The 26,449-nt window shown below is 48.1% G+C and overlaps 4 protein-coding genes across 11 annotated transcripts in view; 1 reads left to right on the top strand and 3 right to left on the bottom strand.

Moving 5' to 3' along the window:
• Nucleotides 1-11,913, bottom strand: part of dlec1 (DLEC1 cilia and flagella associated protein) — a 19,635-nt gene extending 7,722 nt beyond the window's left edge. The window contains exons 1-10 of one of the 2 annotated variants that reach the window (XM_078792506.1): nucleotides 11,782-11,913; nucleotides 6,165-6,271; nucleotides 2,064-2,149; nucleotides 1,855-1,977; nucleotides 1,632-1,788; nucleotides 1,452-1,565; nucleotides 1,200-1,369; nucleotides 926-1,128; nucleotides 776-857; nucleotides 613-700 (exon numbers count right to left, since the gene is read on the bottom strand). In XM_078792506.1, the coding sequence (XP_078648632.1) occupies nucleotides 613-700; nucleotides 776-857; nucleotides 926-1,128; nucleotides 1,200-1,369; nucleotides 1,452-1,565; nucleotides 1,632-1,788; nucleotides 1,855-1,977; nucleotides 2,064-2,149; nucleotides 6,165-6,228 (1,087 nt within the window). In that variant the 5' untranslated portion in view covers nucleotides 6,229-6,271; nucleotides 11,782-11,913. Of the gene's footprint in view, nucleotides 1-612; nucleotides 701-775; nucleotides 858-925; nucleotides 1,129-1,199; nucleotides 1,370-1,451; nucleotides 1,566-1,631; nucleotides 1,789-1,854; nucleotides 1,978-2,063; nucleotides 2,150-3,913; nucleotides 4,018-6,164; nucleotides 6,272-11,781 lie in introns of those variants that run through there. The other variant, XM_058060320.2, reaches the window with a different exon arrangement.
• Nucleotides 4,299-13,021, top strand: plcd1a (phospholipase C, delta 1a). 2 transcript variants are annotated; one of them, XM_058060334.2, is made up of 15 exons: nucleotides 4,299-4,461; nucleotides 7,575-7,733; nucleotides 8,267-8,495; nucleotides 8,565-8,694; nucleotides 8,753-8,981; nucleotides 9,043-9,244; nucleotides 9,327-9,471; nucleotides 9,685-9,837; nucleotides 10,244-10,396; nucleotides 10,476-10,632; nucleotides 10,705-10,821; nucleotides 10,897-11,075; nucleotides 11,829-11,964; nucleotides 12,052-12,201; nucleotides 12,583-13,021. In XM_058060334.2, exons 1-15 carry the CDS (start codon nucleotides 4,431-4,433, stop codon nucleotides 12,672-12,674), a joined length of 2,262 nt encoding a protein of 753 aa, XP_057916317.2. In that variant the 5' UTR covers nucleotides 4,299-4,430; the 3' UTR covers nucleotides 12,675-13,021. The 2 variants fall into 2 exon arrangements, with proteins under 2 accessions (XP_057916317.2, XP_057916316.2); XM_058060333.2 differs by lacking the exon at nucleotides 4,299-4,461 and adding an exon at nucleotides 5,617-5,899.
• vill (villin-like) lies at nucleotides 12,916-20,285 on the bottom strand. 2 transcript variants are annotated; one of them, XM_058060331.2, is made up of 20 exons: nucleotides 20,138-20,285; nucleotides 17,987-18,070; nucleotides 17,841-17,915; nucleotides 17,543-17,739; nucleotides 17,103-17,211; nucleotides 16,826-16,936; nucleotides 16,522-16,730; nucleotides 16,381-16,459; nucleotides 16,196-16,294; nucleotides 15,838-15,991; nucleotides 15,657-15,757; nucleotides 15,441-15,578; nucleotides 15,209-15,367; nucleotides 14,932-15,111; nucleotides 14,710-14,855; nucleotides 14,469-14,613; nucleotides 13,965-14,153; nucleotides 13,817-13,885; nucleotides 13,401-13,664; nucleotides 12,916-13,308 (listed from the first exon to the last, which is right to left on the bottom strand). In XM_058060331.2, exons 1-20 carry the CDS (start codon nucleotides 20,183-20,185, stop codon nucleotides 13,195-13,197), a joined length of 2,670 nt encoding a protein of 889 aa, XP_057916314.2. In that variant the 5' UTR covers nucleotides 20,186-20,285; the 3' UTR covers nucleotides 12,916-13,194. The 2 variants fall into 2 exon arrangements, with proteins under 2 accessions (XP_057916314.2, XP_078648633.1); XM_078792507.1 differs by lacking the exon at nucleotides 20,138-20,285 and adding an exon at nucleotides 19,541-19,898.
• Nucleotides 20,276-26,449, bottom strand: part of ctdspla (CTD (carboxy-terminal domain, RNA polymerase II, polypeptide A) small phosphatase-like a) — a 17,193-nt gene continuing 11,019 nt past the window's right edge. For 2 of the 5 annotated variants that reach the window (XM_078792508.1, XM_058060344.2), the window contains 8 exons: nucleotides 26,234-26,400; nucleotides 25,803-25,835; nucleotides 24,777-24,878; nucleotides 23,144-23,200; nucleotides 22,393-22,485; nucleotides 22,137-22,322; nucleotides 21,300-21,421; nucleotides 20,276-20,399 (listed from right to left, as the gene is read on the bottom strand). In XM_078792508.1, coding sequence (XP_078648634.1) covers nucleotides 20,276-20,399; nucleotides 21,300-21,421; nucleotides 22,137-22,322; nucleotides 22,393-22,485; nucleotides 23,144-23,200; nucleotides 24,777-24,878; nucleotides 25,803-25,835; nucleotides 26,234-26,400 — 884 coding nt within the window. Of the gene's footprint in view, nucleotides 20,400-20,434; nucleotides 21,422-22,136; nucleotides 22,323-22,392; nucleotides 22,486-23,143; nucleotides 23,201-24,776; nucleotides 24,879-25,802; nucleotides 25,836-26,233; nucleotides 26,401-26,449 lie in introns of those variants that run through there. The other 3 variants (XM_078792509.1, XM_078792510.1, XM_078792511.1) reach the window with 3 other exon arrangements.

The raw sequence follows: 26,449 nt of genomic DNA, 5'->3' as shown, positions 1-26,449 counted from the left end.
ATAATAATAATAATAATAATAATAAATCTTGTCTGAGGGCCGCACACTGAAAGGCTGCAGGGGGAAATGGATATTTTTATCAGTTCTGTAAAAAGGCCAAAATGAACATTCATTTTAAATTAAATTATTAAATTATTAAATTATTAAATTATTAAATTATTAAATTATTAAATTATTAAATTATTAAATTATTAAATTATTAAATTATAATTTTTAAAGCTTTTAATTATAATTAGTGGCCGGCACAGAGGGCGAGTTGTTAGCACGCAGACCTCACAGCTAGGAGACCAGGGTTCAATCCCACCCTCGGCCATCTCTGTTTTTTCCGGGTACTCCGGTTTCCTCCCACATTCCAAAAACATGCTAGGTTAATTAGCCACTTCAAATTGTCCATAGGTATGAATGTGAGTGTGAATGGTTGTTTGTCTATATGTGCCCTGTGATTGGCTGGCCACCAGTCCAGGGTGTACCCCGCCTCTCGCCCGAAGACAGCTGGGATAGGCTCCAGCACCCCCTACAACCCTCGTGAGGATAAGCGGTTGAAAATGAATGAATGAATGAATTATAATTAGTTACTAATATCAGTAATTGAAAGCTCCAGCATGCGCTCACCGAGCCCAATGGTGAAGTAGGAAGTGCTAGGAGGAATGACTCGCACGTCTCGGCAGGATGACGTCACATTTTTTAACTCCAGTGTTGTCTAGGAAAGAAGATGGATGGAACAAAAAATTGTCGTGGATGTCGTTGAAAATACGGAAAGGATAGGCGAGCATACCTCGTACACACGGCCCACACTGTAGGTGCTAAAAAGAACAACTGGAGGATTTGCCAGGAAGACCTGAATGGGATCTTTGGGACTGAGGACGGCAAACAGTATATTTATGTCTTGTTTACATCATCATAAAAAAAGAGGCAGTGAGCGTACCCTTCCTCTGCCGTCTCCTCCCTCCTGGGATCTGTCTTCAAGCCTTGGATGAGGGAAGTGCCGCCCCTCCCGTGGGTTTTTGGAGAAAGGAAGCGCGGGTTTTGGAGGATGCGCTGCCTTTCTTTCATCCTCTGGAGTTTTTCAAAGCCCTCGGCCCGATCCTCAGCACTCGGCTCATCCTTCCATTTGGGTCGAGGTTTGCTCTGCAGATGTTCCACCCAGAGTGAGAGTGAGATTCCTTGCTGAGAAGAAGACGCATCAATCCAGTCCTCACCTCGGGGGACCTCGCCGTGCACTTGGTGGCCACTGAGCTGCAGTCCCGGGTCTGGGTGAGCTCAGACTCCCTTCTGTCTCTCCTTCTCAGGTCGCCCCAACCATCCTGCATCTCGCCGGGCTGCGTGTGCATGGTGGAGGCGAAGGTGGGTCTGGTAAGATCTGGCTTCACTGAAAGGAAAATCGATAAAAGATAAGTAAAAGACTGATTCCACCTCTGGGAAGGATGGAGGAAGGAAAGGGGCTCAGGTACCAACTGCTGGGGCCTTCATTTGGATTTTTTGTGGCGTTAAATAGTCCAGCGGCGAAAGTAGGTTGTTAGCTTGGAGAAGACCTTCATCGATATGCCAGACAAAGGCTGACTTGACTGAAAGACACAAAGTAAGAATCAGACATGAAAAAAAGTAAAGAGTAATAAGGTTTGCGTTTCCACCTGATGGGAGAGCCTGGAGATCCTCAACATCTCTGAACTGCTCCTTCATCCTCTCCAAGGCTTGCCTCTCTGTGGCGGCCGCCTCAGCTCGGGCCTGAATGATGTGGCTCTCCAGCATGTTTGCCTCGTTTATGCACCGGTTGTATTCTGTACGAACCTGCAGTATTATAATATTACAGTATTACAATACGAGAATATCATGGCACAGGAGAACTTCAGCTACCTGCTGGAGCTCTTGGATGTATCTGTCGTGAAAGCTGCTTCTCCCCTTTGTCTTTATCAGGTTGCATGGCGTCAGTTCTTTGTAGAACTCCTTAAAGGTGCTCGCCAACACAGGAGAAATATCCTTGGACACATGGAAGCAATGCGAGGCATACCATCATTACATACTACATCACATTAATATTTAGAAATATATCTATGTTGGCTTACCTGTGATTTTGCTGAAGCAGGTGTGTGACTGTCCATTGACAGATCACAGTGTGACGTTTGGGGCTCCTGTGGCTCCTCCAGCATGACTGACTCACAAATGACAAAACCAGCCAAAAAAACACCCACTTAGCTAGCTAGCTAGCAAACGACTAGCTAGCTAGCTAGCTACTTTGGTTAATAGTTTTTATACACAACGTAAAGTTAGGTGAGATGCACATTTGTAGTTTGTTGGGACATGTTAAATCCTCAGTGAAACAAGGAGCTACCTTGTGCACTTTGAAGGTGAGACAGCTATGACGTCACACTGGCCCCTACTTGTTGTTATGACGACGGCCCCCACTGTCCTTTCGTCTAATAACCTGCACCAAAAGAACAAGTCGTGTAGACTTGTAGTACAAGTTTGGCTATTTGGTTTGAGACGCGCGTTTTTGATCGCAATGGTAGTTAGATATACTCACAGGTGTAGTATTTTCTTGTGGCGCACTGCATGTCGGGATATCCTAGTCCCGATGGGAACTTTAGCACACACCTGAGTACTGAAACAGTATTTTTGCTTGTTGTTGTTGCTTAATTATGGTACGACTCCGCAACAGCTGAGACGACAAATGAGGGAGAATTTTAAAAGACGACCTGAGATTCCGTGTTAGCTTAACCATTTGAATTATACACCGATGCTAGCTGCTAATGCTAACATATTAGTGCACCACGTCTGGCAGCCATATTTGTGTACGATGAGTTGCCATAGCAATGACTAAACGTACGGGCAGTAGCGAGGTAGAGAAAAGCACATTATATATTATCTGAGCGTTGAATATATGTACTTTCCATTTTATGGGTCTAAGAATGTGGCTCATTCGGCTCAAAGTGATTTTCTGATAACTAAATTTATGTATGAACTGCAAGTTTCAGCACTACTTATTTAAGCCAAAAGGGGGCGGTATATCGCCAGAAAAGTCACCAAACATTTATTTAATCATGATGTGATTTGAAATAGCATTGGTTATCACGTCTTACTGTGTCCAAATCAAGCAAGAAGGTTGTTTTAGGAAGGTAACTACATGGAACTAACGAGAATATGCAAATAATTCTAGACAAATGGCACACATTTGCATGCATACAAATTGGCATGCTCTCATTTGGGATGTAGGAAATGTAGAACAGGAAGAGAAACCTTTCCCACCAATCCAAACCACAAGTAAAGTGTCAAGGTGGTGCAGAGGTTAACTAGTTTGGCTACCTGACAGATGCAATCAGATGCACAACAATCAACAATGAAATCTTGTATTGTCATACCAGTCATGGCATTTGATTTCTTTCCCATCATCCATTTGGAAAGGGGAGGGGTCATCAGGGTACATCCGTATGATGACAGTCAACTCAAACAAAAACCTAGACTGTGTGGCCCTAGAGTGGGACTCTCAGAGGGGCTTTTGTTGAGGCCGCCTTGTGGCTGCCCGTGTTTTCACAAGCCTTGAACAAGCGGGACAGTTCATGAGTCTGGCGGCTGGCCCCAATCTGGAGACGCACAAAGAGGCGTGTGTGCCAGTCTTTTTCATGGAATCACGCTATTAACTTCAAACGCAGCCATTACGGCGGCAGAGTGATGAAACACGGCCTCTGTTCTGTCAGCGACTCTAATAAGGGTTAAGACCGCGGGGGTGTTGCTATGACAACTATGGGGGGGACCGTCTTTGCAGAAATAACCTTTGGTCCATGGTGCTGTGCATGTAGTGTAAAAAGATGAGGGGGCGGGGCTAAACCACACCCGCTGACTCCAAACACAAGCACGACTTGGGCGACACCCTTTCAGCTGCTGCGATCTCCATGCGAACCCTGATGAGATACGGTACCTGCATGGTGCCGTTGGGAGCATGGTGAAGGATCTCAACTGCGCCTTTATCCAGACTTGCACCAAAAGGCACGGCTGCGTCTTCTCTGAATGGATTTCAGAGTCCTGCTGACGAGAACAACAAACACCCTCATCAGTAACAACCAAATCCCTCACTAGTACACAAGGGGCCATGCCTCGGATCGATGACATCACAATGTGACCTTGTTGACCTTGTCAGAGTTAGTCAACCACCAGTGTGCACTACACACACACACACGCAGGAATGCAGCGTATCATAATAGAAGAGAATTCCACGCTACTCTGCTCTCTGGGAGTGTGCATGAAAGCAGTCAGACCGGTGGAGCAGTGGGTGTGGGCTGGACCCGGCCCTTATAGAGCGGGCGGGCCAGTGGCAGCTGAGCACTGCGCCTCAGAGTGGGGCAAAGTCAAGTCCCGCTCCCCTGCGGGATAACACAAGTTTTACGGTACCGATTGTGGACTTTCATCCCCAGCACACATCTGGGAGCCAGGGCGGAATGGAGGCCAACGGGACCGCAGGGCGACACGGTGAGTGATTCCACCTCTGATAAAACACCGTTTCATGGAAACAAGGTTCAAACAACATCCAATAGAGGCAACAACATGAGCAGGTTAGACTGAAGTATTCAAGAAACATGTTGACTTGTGTGCTTAGCATGTTGGTGATCACGCTGAGGGCTGATTCCAATATTCTGGCATCGAACAGGTCATCTCTACTCAGCCACATGGGTGTTACGTTACAGCCAGTCAAAAACAAGCATACTATTTACAAATAGTCCTTTTTAAACAGAAATCATCACAATAATATAACATATACTTTTCTTCATTTATTTTATTTTTATTTTCTATTTTTAACTAAGAAAATGTATTTGTTTTTATCTTTATGATCCAAAGGATTTTATGAGGAGGAATTAATTAAGGCGTATGTCAAATAAATGACTTATGCATATAAATAAGAAGACCATAAACTCAGATATTTCGCTTCTAACTGTGCAATGAACATCAAGGAGAAAGATTGCTCAATTTGACATGAAAATAAGTCAGTTGTATCAGTCCAAATTACATATTTTAACATCATTTTGGACCTGCTGTCCGCAACCCACTGTGGGTCCCGACCCACCAGTGGAACACACAATGTAACTGTACCACACACTGAAAACAACACTATTTCCGACAAGTCTATGACCTGCAAAGCATGCTGGGAACGTCCTGTTAGGGAAGCGTGGGCCTGGACTTCCCAGCATGCCTTGTGGGCGGAGCGGATTAACTGCATGTGCTGTAACAAAGGACATGGGTTGTCCCCCAATAAACATGGAGATTAGAAGCTCTGCCTACAAATAAAAATGTTTTGATCAAAGTAGGAGGATCATAACTCCACGTATGAAATAATGAAGAGTCCAATTACACGTGAAAATTGCACTAAATATGTCCTGGGCATGGACATATTCTTCTCCAGATCCATTGCAATCATTTATTCCACATTTTGAGTTGGATGAAAAGTTTAAAGTTGCCATTTTGAGTCATCCAATGCCTTGCTAAAGTGACTCATAACTCGGAGGTCACGTGTCAGACTTAGAAGTCTCCACAAACTCCTCCTCCAACATATAAACAACCTTTATCTACAACGAATTACATCCTATAACTGTATTTTGCGCCATTGCTGCGGCAGATAGCGCCAATAAGAGGGGGGAAAAAAGAGCAAGACAAGCGAACTTGGACCCGCCCAGGGACGGACATATACGTGCTCTTTCTTGCTTTTTCCTCCCTCTCGGAACATGGATGCAAGGTTCCTGCAAGTCCCGGCTCGGTCATCGGTTAGCGCGTAAAGGAAAGTCAACAACAACAACAATAAACAAAGACATCGCCATGTCTTGTTTGAAAAGTAAGCCTAAAAGGACGCAATCTGAGGAACGGGTTCATCGGAGGAAAGTGAAGAAAGTTGCACAAGAGAACGGGAAACGTCTCGGTGAGTGAGACCACCACCCATCCCTAAAAACTCTCAGCACGAATCAAAGATCGTGTGTAAAGCTGCAGAAGTCACTTTAACGCACTTTTAAGTTGTTGTTGTTGTGACCAGGGAGTTGTGTGTGTGTGTGAGAGAGAGAGTGAGATAGAGAGAGATAGATAGAGATACAGAGAGAGAGAGAGAGAGAGAGGGTTTCCTCCTCCTTGCCTGCAGCTATGCATTCTTTGTGAGAGTCCGGACCAACACAGGATGATCATGCACTCACCGTGATACCTGCCTGTGACGTGGTCTGTGGGAAAGAACGTGGGTCCCATTGGAGCTCCCTTCATGACACTTGGTACCCTCAAAGATGGAGGGGAGTTCCGAGTAGACCTGGAAGACAACCAAGTTCATTGGCTCAAACCTTTTGGTGATATTTCATGCAAAAAGTTGGAAAAATGTGCTCTCATTATTATTATTATTAATGTATTATTTTATTATTAATTTATTATTATTATTTGTATTATTATTATTATTATAATCAACTTCACTCTGCTTTTTTCACATTTTTCCCAAAATATTTCAACTTTATTCTCATAATATTCTAATTTCCCCCAAACCTAATTTTACAAAAATGACAACTTTATTTAGTTGTCTTTGTGTTCAATAATATTCCAACTATAAACACTTTTTTTTTATTATTTTGCCTGTAATCCTTTGTGCAGGAAGTGGGAATTTCTTGGGGGAAGTGGCGCCCATTTCAAACATCTGATTTGAATGCAAGTTTGTTGCTGACACAAAATGAAAATGCTGATAACCTCGTGTGTAATAATATCATGAGGTGATGATACATTTCTCCCCTCCTGGGGGGGAGGAACCATAACGGTGATGTGTCCCACACTGAGAACGTCAGAAATTCAGACGCTAAGGCGGTGGTTTAGAAAGCAAACAACCCTTGAAAGGCATCATTCAGGGCCAAAGCCACTTCTACATGCGTCAGTGTCGCTTTTTATAAGTTGTGTTGGAAAAGGCCAGTCACCCGCCCCCCCCCCAAAAAACCTCCAAAAATCTCCATCTTCCCAGCAGTTTAGTGTCAACGCAACGAGCAGACGTGTCGTGACAAGGAGTTGTCAGCTGGAAACATCTGCCTTTCTTTCATGTGCTTCCTGTTAGCTAGGAGTCACAAGTGCTGCTGCTCGTTGAAGGAAACAGAAACCAGCAAAGGAGTGGGCTGCCGAGCGTCTTCTCGGCCCCGCCCACAGGAAGACGCGTGATAAGAGCGTCGGAGGCGCACTCTGGGTGGAAAAGAAATGTCAGCAATGTTGTGATTCTTCCTACGACCCCGACCAGAGAGCTGCTGTCCTGACACGCCCTCCTCCGGATGATACTCGCTCAGCTCTCCGAGTCAGGAGTCAGGAGTCAGGAGTCAGGAGTCGTTCTCGGCAGACGACTCACTCCCTGACTTTTAAAAGTGCCGCAATCAGCACATTCCTTCACTCCTTTTATCTTGCGGCTAATAGAGGATTTCTCTACAACCCTGAGGCGGTTAGCATGACTAAAGTGTGTCAAGACACGCCCCCAGCGGGCACCCGGGACCAAATCCATGTCCAGCATGATGATACCGACATGTCTAAGAGAAAAACCTGGTTGCCCCCATGACACTCCTGGTGTGTGATGTCAGTGTTGTGGTTTGCAGGTTTGGAGGATGACCCGGATCTGCATTTCCTGCTGGCTGGCGGTCCTCTGACAAAGGTTCGGTCCCGCTCCTGGCAGAAGGTTCGCGTCTACAAGCTGCAGGAGGACTGCAAGACGGTGTGGTACGAGTCCAACAAGTTGTTCAAGCGCAAGCAGACGTGTGAGTGCTGAGCTGTTCGTGTTCTTGTCTTGCTGTCTGCTCCAAAGATTTGATTGTGGGGGAAATACTTGAACTTTTCTTCGGGAGATTTTCCCTTTTACGTTCCACGCCTCCGGATGAAGACTTTTGGTCCAAATTCCCAAGAGAACCAAAGTATTGTCTGATTGCTAGCGGTCAGCTGAGCGTGCGTTTGGGTGTGTTTCTCTTCCTCCCTCGACCCCCCCTTCCTATGACCTTTAGACATGTGGGTCGTTGTTGTGTGGACATGGAGGAGTCATGTGATTGCAAGCCTGCTAAGCTCCTACTTTGACGGTTTTGTCCTGCGGCTGATGACGTCACGCGTGCGCTTCCGTGCTGTAAGCTCGCCCACAATGAAGAGACGAGGGGCCTCAAGGCCACGGCGGGGCGGGGGGGGGGCTGGATGGGAAGAGAATGGAAGGGTTTCCAGCCGTGTTGTTGTTGTCTGGTGTGGGGGGGGGGGGCAGCCCGTTTCATCATGCATGTTCTTCACGTGTTACCTCTCTGTGACGCAGTCTCCATCGATGACGTGGACTCCGTGCGCAATGGCCGCCAGTCAGAAGGTCTCAACAAGCACACCAACCCGACCGAGGAGGATCGCTGCTTCTCCATCGTCTTCAAGGGCCGCAAGAAGGTCCTGGACCTGATGGCCGGCGACGAACAGGAAGCCAACCGTTGGGTCAAAGCCCTCAATAAGGTCATCAGCAACATGCGCAACCTCAGCCGCCAGCAGAAGAGCGAGCAGTATCCTTGACGGGGGAAGGGAGATGTTCTTTGAATGTTAGCGGTGGGGTCCTTGCATCTCTGCGCCAGCTGGATCATCAACTGCATGCGGAAAGCGGACAAGAACGACGACAACAAAATGAACCTGAAGGAGCTCAAGCGCTTCCTGAGACACATCAACATAGAAGTGGACGACACCTACGCCGAAGAACTCTTTAAGGTGAGTTCCTCTTGAGTTCTTCAAAGAAAACATCCAAACTAAACCAGGTGTCTTGTAGAAATGCGATCATTCCAACTCGGGCTCCCTGGAAGACTCAGAGATCAAGCACTTCTACGACCTGCTGACCCATCGGGAGGAGATTGACGTCATCTACGGCAACTACGCCCAAACCGAGGCTCACATGAGCGTCCGGGATTTCCTCAACTTCCTGTTGAACGAGCAGAGGGAGAAGGCCACCGCGGCAGACGCCGTCAGACTCATGGACAAATACGAGATGGATGAAACAGGTTGGAGTGGAAAGACCCTTTGGAGACTTTGTGGAAGATTCCTAACTTTCTGTCCCTGCAGCCAAACAGAAGAAGCAACTGACCAAAGATGGCTTCCTGATGTACCTCCAAAGCGAAGACTGCGCCGTCTTCAACCCCGCCCACAAGGCGGTGTACCAGGACATGAGCCAGCCCCTCAACCACTACTACATCTCCTCCTCGCATAACACCTATCTCACCAAAGACCAACTCAAAGGGCCCAGCAGCACCGAGGCCTACATCAGGTAGACGGCAAACAGCGGCTGGGGGCCGTTCCATGCTCAAGTGCAGAGAGTACCGGGCTTGTTTTTTTTTGTTACCATTCAGAGCTCTCATGAAGAGCTGTCGCTGTGTGGAGCTGGACTGCTGGGACGGCGCCAACGGAGAGCCCGTCATCTACCACGGCTACACGCTCACCTCCAAAATCCTCTTCAGGGACGTCATCCAAGTCATCAGAGACTACGCCTTCAAGGTGCGGCCATCTTGCACATATCCTAGCTAGACATTAGCAGTAACAAAACAATATCTCAATGCTCTTTCACACCTTTCTTTGCTAGCTAGCAATTGTTTGCTCCTCAAAGGGAAAGGTTAGCATGCTACAGAGCAGGTTAGCTTGAGAGGCTATAGACACTCACGGCAAGGTGGCACCTCCGTTCCAACAAACAAGCACTGCCGTGTCTTGCAGACGTCCGACTACCCGGTCATCCTGTCCTTGGAGAACCACTGCAGCGTGGAACAGCAGAGGCTCATGGCCCATCACATGATCTCCATCCTGGGGGACGCCTTGGTCACGAAGCCCCTGGGTGGAAACCTGCCCACCGCCTTCCCCTCGCCTCAGGTGCGTGCGTGGTGCATGACGTTTTTACCACTCATGGAACAGACAATGTTACCATTCAGAGTACCCTGCAGTGGAACATGTAGTATAACTTGGAGTAACATTCAGTGTAACATGTGATATTTAGTCTAACATGCAATTGACAACATATTTACATCCAGTGTAACTGAGTGTAACACGGGTAAACCTTGACGTAGGATGACCACACCCAAACATTCCATCTCTGTTCATAATCACTACATTTGAGAAGAAGCACGGCCAAGTATTAGCGTTGCATTCCACAGCTGCTGCATGAAGCGCCGGTGGATCAGAATGGCCGCTTGTGGCATTTCTGGCCCTAAATGGAAATATGATGCCGTTGGCGGGTAGCTTTCGGTCTCATCTCTCAGTTTTTGTGTTTTATTTGTAGGAGCTGAAGGGCAAGTTCCTCGTCAAGGGAAAACGGCTAAACAAACTGGACGCGGCGTTCAGCTACAACAACAACAACACCATGGAGGAGGGCACCGTGTCCGAGGAGGACGAGGCCGCGGAGCAGGAGAACGGCCAGAAAGCCCAACAAAAGGTGTGACAAAGTTGTCCTCTCGGGGAAGTAGATAGAATCCTGTTGTGTAAAACGTGACCTTTGGCTGCTTTTCCTCCAGAAATCCAAGATCAAACTGGCCAGGGAGCTGTCAGACATTGTCATCTACTGCAAGAGCGTCCACTTCAATGGCTTCGAACACGCCAGGGAAAACCTGGAGTTCTACGAGATGTCGTCCTTCAAGGAGAGCAAAGCCTTCAACCTGGCCGACGGCTCAGGTGAGCACCCGCCAACGCTTCTCAGCACCACAGCGCGTGTTGTGTGTTGATGCTTCCGCGCAACGCTTGCAGCCACCGCCTTCATCCGCCACAACACGGACAAGCTCAGCAGGATCTACCCCGCCGGCTCCAGAACCGACTCCTCCAACTACAACCCGGTGCCCATGTGGAACGCCGGCTGTCAAATAGGTGCACACACACGTGACCTACGGCAACCTGACTCCGCCCCCGCTGGCTGCACAGTAACCACCTTTTGATTGGCAGTGGCCCTCAACTTCCAGACGCCCTACAAAGAGATGCACATCAACCAGGGACGCTTCCTACCCAACGGCGCCTGCGGATACATCCTGAAACCAGAGTTCCAGAGAGCCGCGTCCACGGACTTTGACCCCAACGTGCTGTCCAGGGGAACCTGGTTGAAGCAAAAGAGGCTTCATGTCATGGTGACACTTTCAGCTTTTCATAGTAGACACACACGGCTAACTACACTTGTACAAACTCACAACTGACACAGCACATAATATCTACAATTATGTCTATTATTATGCCTTTACAAACACAACTTTTCAACTTTAGCTAAGATTTGTCTTGCCTTCTCAATGAAAAACAGCGCCAGCTAGCATTCTTGTTTGTTTGCTACACCCATGGCTTCCTCTGTGCCAGGTTCAGGTCCATTGCAGCCTCCAAGACTCACTATCGCCCTCTGCGGTACAACCTGGTATTGCAGCACATACCGTGTATGACAGGAGGCGGCTGTTTTTCAGTAGCTATTCAAAAACACCAACCAAAGATCCTCTATATTAGTGATGTGCGATACTACTGATTTTTTTTTTCAGCTAATAAGATTTTCTTTCAGAGGAACAGACTGGGATTGGTGATACCGATTCCGTTACTTTGTAAAAGTACACCTACATTTTAAAAGTAGTGTTTTTCATAAACATAAATAAATAATAAATAATTAAATAATACACCAAATATTTGCGTATATCGAGGCGGCAACATGGTTTATAATATAGCCAAGCTACAACACAACAACAAAGAAAATAAAAAATAAAACTTAAAATAAATGAAAACCTAGTATTACAATGAAACAATTCATTTTTTGTACTACTTACTTTATACTGCGTTGCTGTTCATGATGTACGTTACCTTGAATGACTGAAGTATCAAAATATGGATATTTTGATTCATCGTAGGTGATCTCAGCTCAGCAGCTTCCCAAACTCAACGTGGAGAAGCAGAAGTCCATCGTGGATCCTCTGGTGAGGCTGGAGATCTACGGCGTGCCGGCAGACAACGCCAGCAAGGAGACGCACTACATTGGCAATAACGGTGAGCAACACACACACACACACACACACACACACACAAACACACAAGTGTTGGTGCGTGTGTTTTGACGGACGATCGCTCCTCCAGGGTTCAACCCCATGTGGAACGAACGCTTCCACTTTGACATCCACGTTCCTGAGCTGGCCGTGGTGAGATTTGTGGTGGAGGATTACGACGCCACGTCGCAGAATGATCTCATCGGACAGTACTGCATGCCGCTCACTTCTGTACAGAACGGTACCGAATATACTGCACTCGTATCACGACCAAAGTACTGAGTACTAGTTTCATTTCAGACCTCACAGATTAGGATTTCTCTCAAAACCTAGCATCTGAATCGAAAATGTAGCCTGTTAGCACACAGCAAAGTAGCGTAGCGGAGCTTGGAAGATTGTTTATCCGGTTATGTCACATTTGCACTGTTGCTAGGCAGAATTCCTGAGGTTGAATTTAATTGCCATCGTTCTCTCTACATAAGATGCCTTCAAGATGTTTCACACTTTTAGAGTAGAAAATGTGCAGCTACTCACCACTAATCAATCCTATTGATCCACAGACATTGCTATATGTGCACTTCATGCAACACCATGACATGTTTTTTTGTGACACCGTTTCCAGGATATCGCCACGTGCCGCTCCTGAACAAGAACGGAGACATCATCGCCTCGTCGGGCCTGTTTGTGCACATCATGGTCCTGGATGGCGAGTAGGCGTCCTGTCACGCGCCGGTCTCTGCAGTCACCATCTTTGGACATCTTCAGTGCTTTCGATGGCAAAGCCAGGATGAACACATGAAAGTCCAGGCTGGAAAGGAAGGAAGTGATCATTAATTTATACTGACAAGTGTTCTTCTGCCGTACTAAGGCTTTGATAACCCGTGTGGATAATCTCCGTATGAAAGTCCAATGATGTCCCCGGGACTCATTGAAGTGCCAGCGAGCCTCTGATTGAGTATATCGTCATTTATCATCTTTATTTTCGTATACAACATCATTCCAATTGCATGGCTGCCTTGTTTTACACCAGCGTTCCAATAAAAGCAAGTACGTCTCTCGTGGTTATGATGTGAAATATTCATCTAAATGAGCTATTAAAGGAACAATTAGTCTGCATCTGCAATTAGGCTGATTGGAATCAGCGGCTATAAAAACCACTGCTCATCTGTGGCGGTCGGCAGTCGTCAGCGTGCCGCGTCATCCAACAGGTCGGACACGTTTGTGACGTCCTCGCTCAGAAAAGTCCCGCTTTCTTTTTCAGCTCCTTCTGCCGCCACTCGGCCAGGTGCTGAAAGTCCAGGCGGTTGGTTCCCAGCAGCCTCTCGAAGTCTGCATCGGTCAGGTGGTCCTGAGGTCACACAGGAGAGACGTCACTGCTGCTGCCCCCTACTGGGGAACCATTGTCAGTGCAGCAGAGGACACTGCCGCCCGCCCACCCACCTCTTTACGGCAGGGGTCCACGCCCTCCGGAAGCTCAGAAGGATCCTTGTTGATGAGGAGCTCGGGGTCCACACACTTTCCAGGACCCCTGGCTTTAAAGGAGGGGGACACGAGGGACCGGAGCGTAGGGCTGGTGGCGTGAGGAGATGTGTCACCAAAATGGCTCCTGTAGACCGGCGGGGGGCTCATGGGCCCTCCTGGGGCTCGGTAACCACCCCCGGCTGTTCCCACGGGGCCCGAATCCAGCTGAGTCTCATTGAGGCTCTGCGGGATGGAGAGGAGAACATCAGATGGAAAGGCCCACAGAATCCGTTTAGTTCAAACTAAATCATGGAAAGTGAATTCATGGGTTCTTCATGATCAGAAGTGTCCAAAATCCTCATCCATGTGGTCCGCTAGTCCCATCAGTGACTTACTAGGCTGATCTGTGAGAGAGAAGCTTCATCGTTCAGCTTTTTCTTCATCTGCTCATAGGAGTTTCCTCCCTGTGGACAGGATCCTCAGGTGAGTTCCTTGGTGATGTTTCCTTCTTTCCTACCGGGACCGAGTTCTTCTCCAACTTACACTCCACTTGTGGGGATCCCAGGCGTTGAACCAGCCGGTGAAAGTGGGCGGCTCAAAGCCCTGCTTGATGAAGACCACGGGCGTGTCCGGGTCGCGGTCTGCCGGGTGCGTCCTGAGGTACTCCAGGGCGCTGTTCCACGCCTCCTTGGTCTCGTGCTGGTTGGCGGAGTTCCCCACCCACAGGAAAATCTGAGGATATGATGACAATCATTCTCCATTGTTTTATTTCACCTTGGACGAGTGAGGCGGCCATAAAGATGCATAGACTGGCTGCTGCAATACCACAAAGTACCTGAGAGGGCAGCAGTGAGTCACCGGCAAAGTGCTTTCCCTGTCTCTCCACCAGGTATTTCTCTCTGGTGTTTTTGGCTTCCACTTCCTTCTCACTGCTTTCTCTCCTTTTTCTTGTTTCACGGCCTTTTTAGAAGGGCCAATAAAGGCCGCATGTGGCCCCCGGGCCGTACCTTGGGCACCCCGGTCCTAAACCAAGCATAAAGCTCTCACCTCCTCCCAGGTGTCCAGCAGCATCACGTCCTCCTCGTCCAGGTCGCTTTGGGCGAAGTCGTCCACCTCGGTCATCCGAAAGCGTCCCGTCTGATTGGAGCATTCAAAGAGGCGGGGACTGTGAAGAGGCTCCTCCCTCTGGAGGCTGACAAGAAAAGCACTCATTTGGAGTACCCTCATGGTGCTGCTAAAGCTAGTCTGTTAGCCCGCATGTCATTCCCGTATCGGAATTGCATTTTACCTCCTGTCGCTGGCGTAGGGGGCCTTCCCTCCCAGGGCCACCCAGAAGTCCGCGGGCTCCTGCCCCTCCATCACTACCTGCTTGTCCTGCTTGGACAGCACGTCAGAAATGGCTCTCCCCATCACCCTCTCGTCTCCGTTGCAACCCTGCAGGAAGCAAAGAATCCACCCGCTGACGTTTGAGGCCTTCAGGAGCGCCGCCCTCGGCCCCGGGAGCACCGACCTTTCCGTACCACAGGTAGCACGAGTGCTCCGCCTTCAGCAGGAAGACGTCGTTGGTGTTGAGAGACGCCGCCCGGGCCTGCACCTCCGTGGCTTTCGTGTTCACCTCGCTGGTGCCCCTCACCTGGAACAGCCTGACTCCGCCCACTGGGTTGGCCACGCCCGGTCTGCCGGTGCCACCCTGCACACGGACGCGCCAACAGCTTCAGTATTTCATCTTAGTTTGCTTTTAGTGTCATTGTGGAACATGGAGCAGGTTTCAGGAGGAGAACGCGGACCTCAAAGATGATGAGTTTGCCTTTGAAGATGGCCAGGAAGTGGCGGGGCTCCTTCCCCATGACCACGCGCACCTGCACGGGGGCGCCATTGTACTTGTTGTCCACGTTGACGGCCTGATAGGCGCAAGCGGTCACCTCATCTTTGGTGGCGTGGCGCCCCTGCCGGTGAGAAAGGATCATTGAAAAGAAGGTTGACCCCCACCTGAGGGGGGGGGGGCGGCTGGCAACAAACCTGCCACATGTAAAGAATGTGCTGCTCCCTGCTGGACACGCGGTACGTGTACAGGACCAGGTAGCAGTCTCCGCCGTAGAACTGGCCGTACGTGCTGGGCTTCACGTCCGCCAGCTCCAGATTCTCGATGCGCCACACCTGAGACACGAGGAGACAAGTCAGACGGGAAGGGGACGGGAAGAGACGGGAAAGGGACGGAAGGGGACCATAGCCCACCTTGACGTCCCCCGAGCCGTCATCCACCATTCGCTGCTGGGCCGCCAGCTCAGGACGAGCGTGGAGCTCCATCACATCAAACTTCACCTGGTCCACCTTGGCTGGGGGGGGGGGGGGGGAGGATGCTTGAGTTAAAGGTGTTATCTAACGATGGCGGCGTGTCGGACGAGGTGGAGGCTACCTATCTTCCCCAAAGCGTGCGTGGAGCCCAGACCCTGCGTTTGGTACTTGTCCCTCCAGGACTTGAAGAGGTGCTTGAACATGGCCGACTCTCCTCCCTCGGACATCACCTCCACGCTGGTGCTCGCTGGGTAGTTCTTGGCCTTGATGTAACCCTGCGTGGGACACAACCACGACCAGCCTGATGAATCTTTACTGTCCAAGGACAGGAGGACGTTGGTACCAGACATGGGCGGGGACTAATGTCCTGATCAGATTTACAACCTGGTGTAAGCTAACGCTCCCCCTCTGGAGGAGCGGTCTGGTCCGAGGCCAGGAACGCCCGAGCATCCCTACCTACCCCCCTTCTGACCACTCACCACTGCCCTGTTGAGAGCCCCCCTCCGCTCCTCCTTGGAGGCGTCCTTTCCTTTCCACACCATCACGCTGGAGCCTCGGTGGTCCAAGATGTAGCAGTCCTGCCAAACATGAGCGTCAGCCATTGGAGCCGCATGAGAATACCGAAAGTAAACGCATGAGAGTTCTGAGAGTAAACGTCGCTTACAGAAGACTGAAGCAGGTCCTGCGTTAGCGGCTGCGAGGCCACCTCGTGGATCACCAGGTTGCCGCTGGCGTCAAAGACACTGAGGAGACACAGCAGACGTGTGAAGAAGCATGGCGACGCATCACATGACCATCGTCTTACTGGTAGAGCCGGACGCCGGCGTTCTGCGCTCGCTGGGCGTCGTCGTCGTCAGGAACGGCGGCCTTCAGCGAGCCACTCCTCGGCCCGAGCACCGCCATCATCATCTTCATCAGCTCGGGCGAGTCGCGCTCGTCTCCGCCCTCCACCACGCCCACCTGAGCCCGCCCGCCTCGCTCCCTGTCACGGATCTCCTGAGCGAGCAAGGTGGCCTGGAAGACGGAGGAGACGCTATTTGGCTATCAGCGTGAAAGCTTTTGGGGCCAGATGGACCCCATAAAGGAGTCCCAGCAGGAAGTCCACCCACCTTGAGTTTCTCTCTCCTGTTGCTCCGGTCCCCGTTCCACTGCACGATGACTTTGCCCATGTCCAGCAGGAAGATGTCGCCCGTGTTGAAGCTGCTCCACGACACCTCCACCTGTGTCGGCACACCTTCAGGTCACGCTAACAACCCTCAACGTGAAACAACAATAGCCAAACGGTGCCATGCGTTGCCATGACAACGCAGTAGCAACAAAGCTACGCATACGGCTTGACACCGTTTCTCATTTGGACATCATGTGGCAGACTGGAGCACGCTGTACCTCCATGGCCGCCACGTGCTTCCGCCCTTTGACGTGCAGCAAACGCAGCACGTTGTAGGCGTTGGTGTCCACGTGGTTGAAACCTGAGGCCACGCCCCCCTTCTTGTAGCTGTGGAGACATCAAGCAAAGTTCAACTGCCATAAAAGCACCGCCGTGTGCCGGCGAGCACGTCGATGCATTTATTCACCGCAGTTCAACGCTCACATCATACACTCCACTTAGGACAATACATCATAGAAAATATAAATATAATATATATATAATAATGAAGTACAAAATGTAGTCATTAAATGATGCCAAAATATATTGTATAATAATAATAATTAGCATTTGTTATATAGTAAATAGAAAGTATTACACTAAAAATGGTCAAATGTGATTATTAGGAGGAATGGAAGTATTCTGCCCGGCAACACAATGAAATTGGCGTGGGACTCACATGAGGCCATTTTTGAAGTACCCTCTGAAGCGAGGCGACTCGTAACCCTGCACCTCCCTGTGCTGGACGGGCGCCCCCCCAAGGTGCTCGTCCAGCTGGCTGACGTAGACGGCGGCGGCGCCCTGCTCGTCCTGGGACGACGCCTTCCCGATCCAGTAGTGGATGTCCGCCTGACTTCCTCCTTTGTTGTCACTCATCTGGGGGGGGGGGGGGGGGGGGGCAGACACAGGAGGATGGAAAAGTTCTATAATGGGGGGGGTGGGAGGGGTGTCTGAGGGGTGTGATGTATGCGCCTCACATGCAGGACGATGTAACAGTCCCCCTCAAAGAAGTTACCAAAGCTCTGGGGGGGAACCGGGACCATCTGGAGCTTCTGTTGGACGTTGGATGGAGGACAGGAGATTGGACGAAAGGTTGCAACCTTGGCTTTGACGCATGACTCACGTTTATGGTCCACATCTGCAGGCCCGCCTTTCTCTTGACGCTCCTGAACGCATCTTCACTGGAATCGTTCATCGTCCTGATGCTCTAAAACACACACACACACACACACACACACACACACACACACACCTTTATTTACATTTCATTTCTCTCACCACTCGGGTAAAGTACAGTGGGCCTACCTTCACTGATTAGTTGCTTTCTCAAATATATATTTTTAATACTTTAATATTTATGAATATTAAAAAAGCAAAAAATATGCTCAAAACAATTTTTTTAATGAATTAATCATGAATTAATTAAATTAATCATAGAAATATAAACAAAATAAATTATAACTTATAGAAAAAAATAATAGAAAAAATGAATAAATAATAATAAAAAATATATATATATATGTATATAAATGTGACAGTATGTGACAGTAGCCCCTCTGAAATGAAAAAAAGAAGCGAGTTATTAATGAGGTAAAAATCCCATTGATTGATATGGGTGTGTTTCACTGTTGGGTGTTGAAGTCTATTTCCTGTCTGTGCTGATGGGGGCGTGGCGGCGGAGACGTTTGATTGGATGACAGCCGTGTTGATGACAACGCTGCCGCAGGAGACAGATGGCGGCCCGCTGACCGCACGTAACATCCTGACAACACTTTCTCATCGCTCGCCCTTCATTCACATGCTGGTAACACACACACGGGCACTCACACACACACAGTGAAGAGAAAATGGCACATGAAGAGAAGGTGTGTGTCCGATGAAGATAAGATACTAAGAGTTGGCCTGGCGCCATGGATTCCAACCACCTGAGAGAAAGACGCCGAGGCTCCAAACGGAGGACACGCATCAAAGGTTCAAAGGTCGTCTTTGTCTTGCATGAAGAAGTTGGCCCAGGAAAAGACTTGGCGGGACATTTCCTGACAATGAAGCCAGGAACGTCACCCCTCATCGAGGGCCATGATGATGCGTTCATGCTCCATCTTGGCAATCATTCATACACAGTGATAGATGCATCTTATTATTATTTCTATTTTATGATATAGATTGGTAAGCATCCTCTCTGCAGTATTTCTACACTGATCATAACCCAAGACAACCTAAGGCAATTTCACTTGTGGACCAATAAAGTCTGATGATATATGACCCCCCCACCCACACACACACTAGAAGTCTAAAGTGTAAAGTGCATGGATTAGATATGAGATGTGTGTATTTGTACAGAATAAGAATAAAGGCTGCCATGAATGAAATGATGTTTGCTGTCTGAGTGATAGAAGAATAAAAAGGGAGCAGGTGTGTGTTTGTGTGTGTGTGTGTGTGTGTGTGTGTCCCATTAAAGAGAAATGAAAAAGCGCAACAGGAAGGACTGGTTCCATTTCAATGACACTGCACTTCCCATCCAGCCATCCACACCACATCCATGGTTCAGACGCCAATTTCCACCTGCCTGCTAAAAATAATCCAACACAGCAGAAAGACTAAAGTGGACTACTAGAGAGGGATCTTCTATGGCTGGAAGTCCAGGAAATAGAATGCAAGACGGAGCTTTTCTACCTACCTGGTGTTGCCTTCTCTGCTCTGCACGTTAATCTGGTCCTTGTGTAAAAACAATCAGCTCTTTACCTGCTGTGCCGTCTGTGTGTACTTGTGTGTGTACTCCTGTGTGTGTGCGGGGGGGCTGGCTGTATTTACCTCCACACCCACTCACGAACACACCTGCAATTTCCTGTCCTCATGTTGACAAAAGCGTAGATCATATTGTTGCCTAACGCCGCCTCCATGAAGGCTTCTTTCATGGAGATATAACGCCATATAAGTACTGTGATATTCATATATGTACTGTAATATGCTATAATAGTATAATCATCATGTACAATACATATTATGGATGAATGAATCCTTCCAATAAATCAGCATGATGTGATATATGATGTCATATATTGAATCAATATGTGCAACCTCAGCAGTTGTTGCCACGGATGGATGATGATGGATGATTGCATCATTCTTATGGGCTTTCCATATGATGACAAAGTACGGCCAGACATCCAGTACCAGCATGTTTGTCGTTTGAGCCGGCTAACATGTGATTGGCTAGCAGCAGGTGTACCTAATAAAGTGTCTTCTGAGGTAGAGGATAAAAAGTTGTTCTTACCTTCACCGATGACTTTTCCCTGCTGGACTCTATCATCATGGTGGTCATCCAGATGAAGTTGTGTCCACGTCCGAGAAGAGGAGGCCGGAGGAAGGCTTCCCAACAAGAGTGGAAGCTGGAAGAAAAGGATCAGCAAAGCTAACGCTTAGCTAACACTTCACATCCAAACGTCACATGAGCACAAAGCTCCTCTTGCTTGCACATGAACCTCCGTACTCCATGCCGCCCTCCATGCCGCCCTCCATGCAGCCCTCCATGCGGCCTGCATTGGTGCACAAAATACTGCAAGAATGACGAGACATATGTGTTACACTAATAAATAGAAATGTGACATTAATATGACAAGAATACGTTCACTTACCAAAATGAAGTCACAAACAGGAAACATCTTTAAAAAGTCATAATAATACAAAGATGTCATTGGGATAGTAGAAAAAAGCAATAATTTCAATAAAATGGTCATTTGAGGAGCATGAAATCATAAAAGATAAAAAGTATTTTCTGAACTTTTCTGCAAAGAAAAAAATGCATGAAAACGTGCTTATGTGCATATGCATTATGATCAAATATTCCATATTAGAATGCTAATATTACAAATTACAATGGTAACATGACATCATAAAACAACAACAACGTGCAAAGATCAGACCAGGAGACAAAGCGAGTGTGTGCAAACTTGCAGCTTTAATCACGTTGTACAGTACCTTTTTATTATTGAACCCTCTGCCCCCCCAATAAATACAATTCCATACGCTCTATGCTAATCAATATATTGGTATCCAAAGTTTGGGTGGACGTGGACCAGCGGACCACGTTCCAGTCCACGAGTCAAACTCGCCAGCTTATTGTCAACCGATGGAGTGGTGTTTTCTCCTTGATGAAATATTGTGGCCATATTGGATTGTAAGCTCAGGTGTGGGGGTCTTGGCGGCCCCCACACCAGGAAACCAGCACAGGAATGAAGGCACTTCATTTCAACGCAACGTCAGCAGGAACACAAAGAAAGCCGAAACCGAAAGAAAGCCAGCCACCCGAACTGGTCTTTTTGGTCCGTGTTTGATAGAAAAGGAGATGTATGTCCGTACTGGAGGTACATACTCTACGCTAGCAGAGTCTTTTCCACCCGGGGAGGGGGGGCGGGGGGTGAGGTGTGTGCTGCTACCTGCTCTTCAGGCTCTGTAAGAAGCTGTAAACATCCTCCTCCTTACTCAGGTCCTCAAAGATGGGGAGCAGCTCCAGCAGCTCCGTGTCGCCCATGTCGTCAAACCAGGACTGGACCGGGACCTGAGGAGGGGGGACCCCACACCCCCCAGGTGCAAGTTTCTTAATGGTGCCACTTTGCCACAAAGCAAAACAGGTACAATATTGTAGTACATATGCTAACAACTTATATTCTGTATCACAGTACATATGCTAACAAAGTAGATACTGTACCGCAGTACATGCAGTATGCTAACAACTTGTATACTGTACCGCAGTACATGCAGTATGCTAACAACTTGTATACTGTACCACAGTACATATACACTAACAACTTGTATACTGTACCGCAGTACATATGCTAACAAAGTAGATACTGTACCACAGTACATACTGTATGTTAACTTATATTTTGTACCATTGTACATATGCTAACAATGTATATCCTGTATCACAGTACATATGCTAACAACTTATATACTGTACCACAGTACATACAGTATGCTAACAACTTGTATACTGTACCACAGTACATACAGTATGCTAACAACTTGTGTAATGTACCACAGTACATACAGTATGCTAACAACTTGTATACTGTACCACAGTACATACAGTATGCTAACAACTTGTGTACTGTACCACAGTACATACAGTATGCTAACAACTTGTATACTGTACCACAGTACATACAGTATGCTAACAACTTGGACCCCCCCCCCTTCTTCTCCCGAGCATCTGATGGGGACGCCGACGGCGTCGTGTGTTTTTCTACCGGACAGGAAGACGGAGGACTTACGGCGTTCTCGGGGTGGAAGATGTAGGAGGCAGGCGAGTTGTCGACGATGATGACCTTGCTGAGCTCCCGGCCCAGCCGGCTGAGGTCTTTGACGTAGTTTCCTCTGTGGAACACACAGGATTCCCTGAAGAGACGAGCGCGGAACACCCCCCACCGGTCCAGGAGGTCCGCCACGGGGTCGGCGTACTGCCCACAACAGACATTGGGAATAAACCATACAAAGAGGATGATGGGAGAGCGTCATGTGACTGCTGACCTTGGCGAGGCTGGCGGTGAAGAGGACACATTCAAAGAGCCCCCCCATCTTCTGCAGGAACTCATCCACGTGCGGCCTCTTCAGCACGTACACCTGAAAGCAGCATGAGCACGCTTACATTCTTCTTCTTCTGAGATATGGCCGATGCAATGGAGAGGTTTCCTGGGGCTCCAGCGGGTGGGGCTGTCCGTGGAGCAGACGCTGCTGCCAGGAGCAAGTAACCAAGAACAGGCTGAGATCCAAACACCCGAAGCCTATCCTGGATTACTTGAACGTGGTCGCAGCTGCACGTCGCACGTCGGCGGACAGAAGCTCGGACACGAACGTCAGCTCAACAACATCAACGCTAATCCTTCTGGAATTAAAAGCATGCAAATATATTTCACTTGCGTGACGCTTCCTTCAGCATGACACACCATGGGGGGGTCATGTCAGCATCAATAAACCACTATCATTTCCTTCAATCATAATAACATGCACAATGTCAATTATCAATACACTGACCATTAAACATGTTTTATATGATACCAATAACCATTACAATAAGCAAATATAATACAAATATATTTTTTTAAATATACAAATATAAATAAAATATATTAATAATTGTATAATAATGTATTGGATACAAAAAAATGACTCCCCAATGACTGAGGTCATAATCTCACATCCATATTGATGTTATGAATCCAATATAATTATTGCTATTCATCAAAAGCAAACATGGCGTACGCCGGCGTTCTGAGGTTACCTGATGAACGGTCCCATCAATCTCCACGGGAACCACAAAGTCGGCATTGCTGATGGGCTGCAGGCACAACAACAAAACCAGTCAGGAATGTCTCTGATTCTGGAACACGCTACAGCCGTCCCTCGCAATACTGTGGTTCGCCTATCGCTCCCTCGCTATATCGCTTTTTGTCAGAAATGATGGCCGTCTATCTACTGTATCTGAAATACTAGTGCCGTGTAGTATTCTCCTCACTTGATGGCAGTAATGACACAAAACACTGATACACGACCTTACATGTATCACTTATACTTCTATGCGTTTACAAGGTATATTTCCTACATAATTGGTATATGTTACACATAGCTAGCTAACTCGCTAGCTTGCTAGCTAACTAAGAGTTGCGCAATGGATATAACAATGAATAATAGGAGTGTAAGTGTGATATATGAGTGTTATTTCATACCTCCAGGGCTCTATAATAAACCTAAGTAGGAAAATATTCCATTTCTATTCCCCGGGGTGTCCTGTGGGGAAACTTGTTGCGAAATACAAACAGGAGTTGAAGCAGGGTTTGATTTGACAGGTGGAGTTCTGTATTCCGGCCGGCAGAGGGCGCTGTTGCTACGCTACCATCCCGGGCCTGCTGCTGTCTCCTTTCAAGCGTGATGCAAGAGTGATCCAAGACATATCCATTGTGGCTCTGCTGATGCCAAACATGAGCTGGAGGCTCACCAAGGTCCCATGCAAGACAATCAGGAGCGCTTTTATTCATTTCCTGACATCAGTCGTGGTGATCAGGAGCACAAATGTCACCTCTACCTCCGTGCTAATGAAAATATCGCTTCACAGTCTATAGAGTACACAGGCTACATCATCATAATGTGTATAGGAGTGTTATGTAACATTTCTATTCCTGTCCACGGTGCATGGAGCGCTACACATCCACGTGTTCATTTGCGTGTCAGTGGATGCAAAAGCGTCTCAATAAGAAAAAAGAAGCTGCAGGAAGCGCTGCAGGCTGAGTGTCTTTCTTATGCAAACATTTACATTTCACTCTTTGGGTAAAATCTAACTTCAGTCCTTGGGAGCACAGCCGTGATTTCATTTCAGACACTCCCTCTGAGTGTGTGTGTGTGTGTGTGTGTGTGTGTGGCCTCGTGCTGCTGGCATGTGACTGTGACTAATGGGTGGGCCCGGTACATTGTGTGTGTGTGTGTGTGTATTTCTCTGGCTTCTACGTGCATGGGAACGCTGTAAAACATCCCGCAGCGTCTATTCATCACCACCACGGCAAGGCTCATTTATTTGCTTACTGAGTGGAATTTTATGAGACAAATGGTGAAATCCTGATACCCGAAGCGACATTTTGGGGGGAAAAAAAACCTTATAATGGCCGCTTTGAATGGTGATGATAACCATAGAAACTGGAAATGGAAGTTGATGTGGCGGATGCTAATGTAATTAGCATATGGCTTCCTATTGCGGGGAGGTCTGCGTGACTACTTTTATTGGACTATGTTGTATTCAACAGCGCTTGACTTCTTGTTACACTTACGTTAAAACATGCAACTTAAAACATTGTTGTGATGTTCTTCAGTACAGGAAACAAGAATACATATGTGTGTGTGTGTGTGTGTGTGTGTTGCGGTACCTTAAAGGAGCTGTGAACGAGCGTCTCGTCCAGGTCGATCACCACGCAGTTCCTGCCATAGTCTGCTATACTGACCTCGGGCAGGAGGAACTTGGCTGGAGGCTGCAAGCACACACACACACACGCACACACACACGCACACACACACTTGACTAAGTGACTCATGATTAACGAATGACTGATGGAGTGAAATGAAAAATAATGTGAGCATATCAAGCCGTGACCTGACTGTGACTGTGCTGCCTTCAGGGACAGCGCCGGAAAAGGAGAGACACTAAGGTTTTGTGCCAAAGGGGTGCCCAAACCGGCAGACAAGCAAGATGGGGGCAGATGGTGCAGCCGTGGGGGCGCAGACACACACACACACACACACACACATGCAGAATTGGGTGATGTATTTATTTATGGATGCTTTTTGGGAAAGCGTGATGAGTGTGGGAGCCATGTTCCAATTGCAAAGTGACGAGGGACGACGGTTACGACGTCTCGTGACTTTCATTTGGCCCTTTTGAAGACTTTTCTCAATGACCCCCCCCCCCCCCCCATCTAAAAGCACTGACTGGCTTGTGACATAAAAACCAGACAAATAAGTGACAGAAGAAAGTTATGTTAGTTAGAAAGTTACGAGCGTCATGGCCAACGATGCCAATCAGACCACGATGGCGTCCACCGCCACCACAAATAGATCGCAGTCCTGTGGGAAACATTATCTACACCTGCAGTTCACGTACCATCCAATTATTATTCACTGACATACAAACAAGGAAAATATATATATTTTTTTAATTAAAAAATCCTGCCCCTCTGTTGGATGCCCCCCCCCCCACCGTTCCTGTATAGTGCTTTTTACATAATCCTGCCGAGCAACCAAACAAACACGGATGAAAACATAGCAGAGGTCAGAAGTGACTGCCCCCCCGCCCCACCAGAAAAGGAGTCAACATGCTCATGCAGTTGCTCACACAGCAAACATAAGGATGGGTCACAATCATAATACATAATAATAATAATAATATGAATACATACAGCAGGGAGGGGGGCAACTTGTACCTGGTCACACTGGAGGAGGAAGGAGAGAAGGAAACAAGGAGGCAAAAGGAACAATATTGTCATCAAGTAAGGGAAGTGGGGGGAGGGGGGGCATGAAGGGTGCATGGCAGTAATAACAAACACAGCTGGGCTGGACTGGACTGGACTAGAATAGAATAGACCGGCCTGGACTGGACTGAGGTGGGGCTAGGACACAGTTATGTGTCCACAGATATGCGACAGGTAAAGGTGAGGGGCCAAGGTGATGTTATTTTTAGCTGCTCTCTTTTCACACATCTACAGGACACTGGAGTGAGCGTAATGGAACGCATCCATCACAGTCCCCACTTGGCACGGTTAAGGCGTGGTGGGCGCCAATACGGCCGCTTTTGTAGGCCGAGGTAGTGAACCACCACACAAAGACACACCTTGGGAGGACTGCCGTTCTCCTCGGGGGGCGGCGGCAGGGCGCGCGTCTTGTTGTTGGCGGGCGGCGGCTCCACGCGGTACTCATTGTAGTTGCGGAAGCAGCAGAAGAAGGGGCTGAAAATGCTGCGACTGCGGTGCTTCTTCAGGCTGCTGTTGGACTGCGAGACTGCAAGAAGAGCGAAGAAGGAAGGTGAGGGGCGGGCGACTCGAAGGGT

This window comes from Doryrhamphus excisus, linkage group LG7 (genome assembly GCF_037039965.1).
Source record: "Doryrhamphus excisus strain RoL-2023G ecotype Guam linkage group LG7, RoL_Dexc_Guam_v1.1, whole genome shotgun sequence".
In the NCBI taxonomy this organism is placed as follows: Eukaryota; Metazoa; Chordata; class Actinopteri; order Syngnathiformes; family Syngnathidae; genus Doryrhamphus; species Doryrhamphus excisus.
The sequence above is the reverse complement of the archived record's forward strand: the minus strand, read 5'-3'. Positions and strand labels throughout refer to the sequence as shown.